Genomic DNA, 1,923 nt, shown 5'->3' with positions numbered 1-1,923 from the left:
GACTAGTTCGCGTAGAAACGGACAGACAGACAGACAGACAGACGGACAGACGGACAGACGGACAGACGGACAGACGGACATGCTCATATCAACTCAGGAGGTGATCCTGATCAAGAATATATATACTTTATAGGGTCGGAGATGTCTCCTTCACTGCGTTGCACACTTTTGGACAAAATTATAATACCCTCTGCAAGGGTATAAAAATAACATAAAATATAAATAATGTAAAATATTCATAATTTGTTACGTATTCATATATATATACATAAAGCCTTCTTATATACTAAGAAAAAAAAGCTAAGAACATAAACCAGGTCTTGTTGCTAATCACCTCTCTCTAATCTCAAAATACCTTCCGTACGCGTTCTGTCTGTGGAATATTTCGGCTTTTCCATATGTGTGGGTGTGTCCCAATTCCTTATCAGAAACTCTGAAGCTCAATTTCAAGCTCAAGGCCACGACCGGCTATAAAAAGCCGGATCTTCAAGACTCGCAGCATCAGTTGAAATATTCCCACAGACTCTTTCAGTAGAAAGTTCAGTTCAATCAAAAAAATACGTGATAATCTTCCCCGTGGCCTTCACTTCCAGAAAGCATCTGGCAGTTGACAATTAAAAAGCTCTAAAGCTCAAAAGATCAAATTACGGAACTAAAAGAAAAAAGTGAGCTTGCAACGTCGAGAAATCAGTTCCGCGAAGAAATCGACAAGTCATCACCGCCAAAAATAGTAAAGATTGGAGGAATGGATGAAAATAATCCAACAAAGTCGGAAGCAGAAACTGAAGAGGTCCGAACAACTCCACTGCTTAATATTAATAATCAGACGACGTCGAAAACGGAAACCATAGGTAAGCCGGCAGAACAAAATCATTTACAAAATAAAACAAAAAAATTTTTCAGATTTTCCAGATCTTTGTCCACAAAGCCAAAAAGGGGGGAGCCACCTTCGCGAAATCCAACTACCAGGCTTAGACCCGATTAAAGTGGCTTATTGTTCATATGATGACATTGGCTCTGGATGGTGGTTGGTTTACAGAAAATTAAATAGGTCACGTATATTTAATCGCCCGTATGAGGATTATGAACGTGGATTCGGAAATCTTGAATTAAATTTTTTCGATGAGTTCTTTATTGGACTCAATCGATTGCACCGTCTGACCAGAGAAAAGCCTCATGAATTGGTTCTCTACGCCGGTTCGGGGACAAGAAGATTCGACCACTTTGTAGTGGGCGATCGAAGCGAAGGTTACAAGGTGAAAAGTATTGGCAATTGTACTGGAGACGACGTATGGATGAGCCCTAAGCAGGGCTCTAAATTTTCCACGTTCGATCGATATGAGGATGGAGTTCCTGGTCGTAATTTGGCGGAGGAATGGGGCTATGGCTGGTGGTTCGAACCTAGTATGAGGTGTGTATTCGAATTTTGTTTTTAATTTTGTTTCATCTCCTACTGGACATTTCTAAAATAACTAACATGAATAATTGTTTTAAATCTATTTTTCTATTGCTAGATCTATTGGGAACGAAAATCATTTCATAGATATGTACATCCGAAAAACAGATTGAAGAAAACAAAAAGTCTTTTAAGACGGACTTGGACAATAAAACAATTTTGGAAAATATATGCAATCTTCATATGCACTAAAATGAAATTATATTAATTCTATTATAAAGACGCTTATTAGATAAAGTGTTTTCTTCTAGATTTTAAACTTTTAAATAAATTAAACAACAAAAAATATTCAAAAAAAAAAAACAAAAATTTTTAGACTAGAAGACCTCCTTTAAGAGCGACATTGAGATAAGGCGAAACATTTGTTAGCGATAAGACGACTATGAATCATTAAAATCTGTATGAAAAGTACTTTCCATTTGGGGAAAATATATAAAAATATATATATAATTACCTATAATAATAAT

General features: G+C 36.3%; 1 protein-coding gene across 1 annotated transcript; it reads left to right on the top strand.

Annotated features, from left to right (window-relative positions):
- The first annotated feature begins 539 nt into the window (after positions 1-539).
- LOC138925540 (fibrinogen-like protein 1) lies at positions 540-1,676 on the top strand. Its single transcript, XM_070276289.1, has 3 exons — positions 540-851; positions 904-1,411; positions 1,515-1,676. Exons 1-3 carry the CDS (start codon positions 746-748, stop codon positions 1,567-1,569), a joined length of 669 nt encoding a protein of 222 aa, XP_070132390.1. The 5' UTR covers positions 540-745; the 3' UTR covers positions 1,570-1,676.
- Positions 1,677-1,923: the final 247 nt, after the last annotated feature.

Source organism: Drosophila bipectinata, chromosome XR, assembly GCF_030179905.1.
Source record: "Drosophila bipectinata strain 14024-0381.07 chromosome XR, DbipHiC1v2, whole genome shotgun sequence".
NCBI lineage: Eukaryota > Metazoa > Arthropoda > Insecta > Diptera > Drosophilidae > Drosophila > Drosophila bipectinata.
This window is presented reverse-complemented; position numbering and strand designations above follow the sequence as displayed.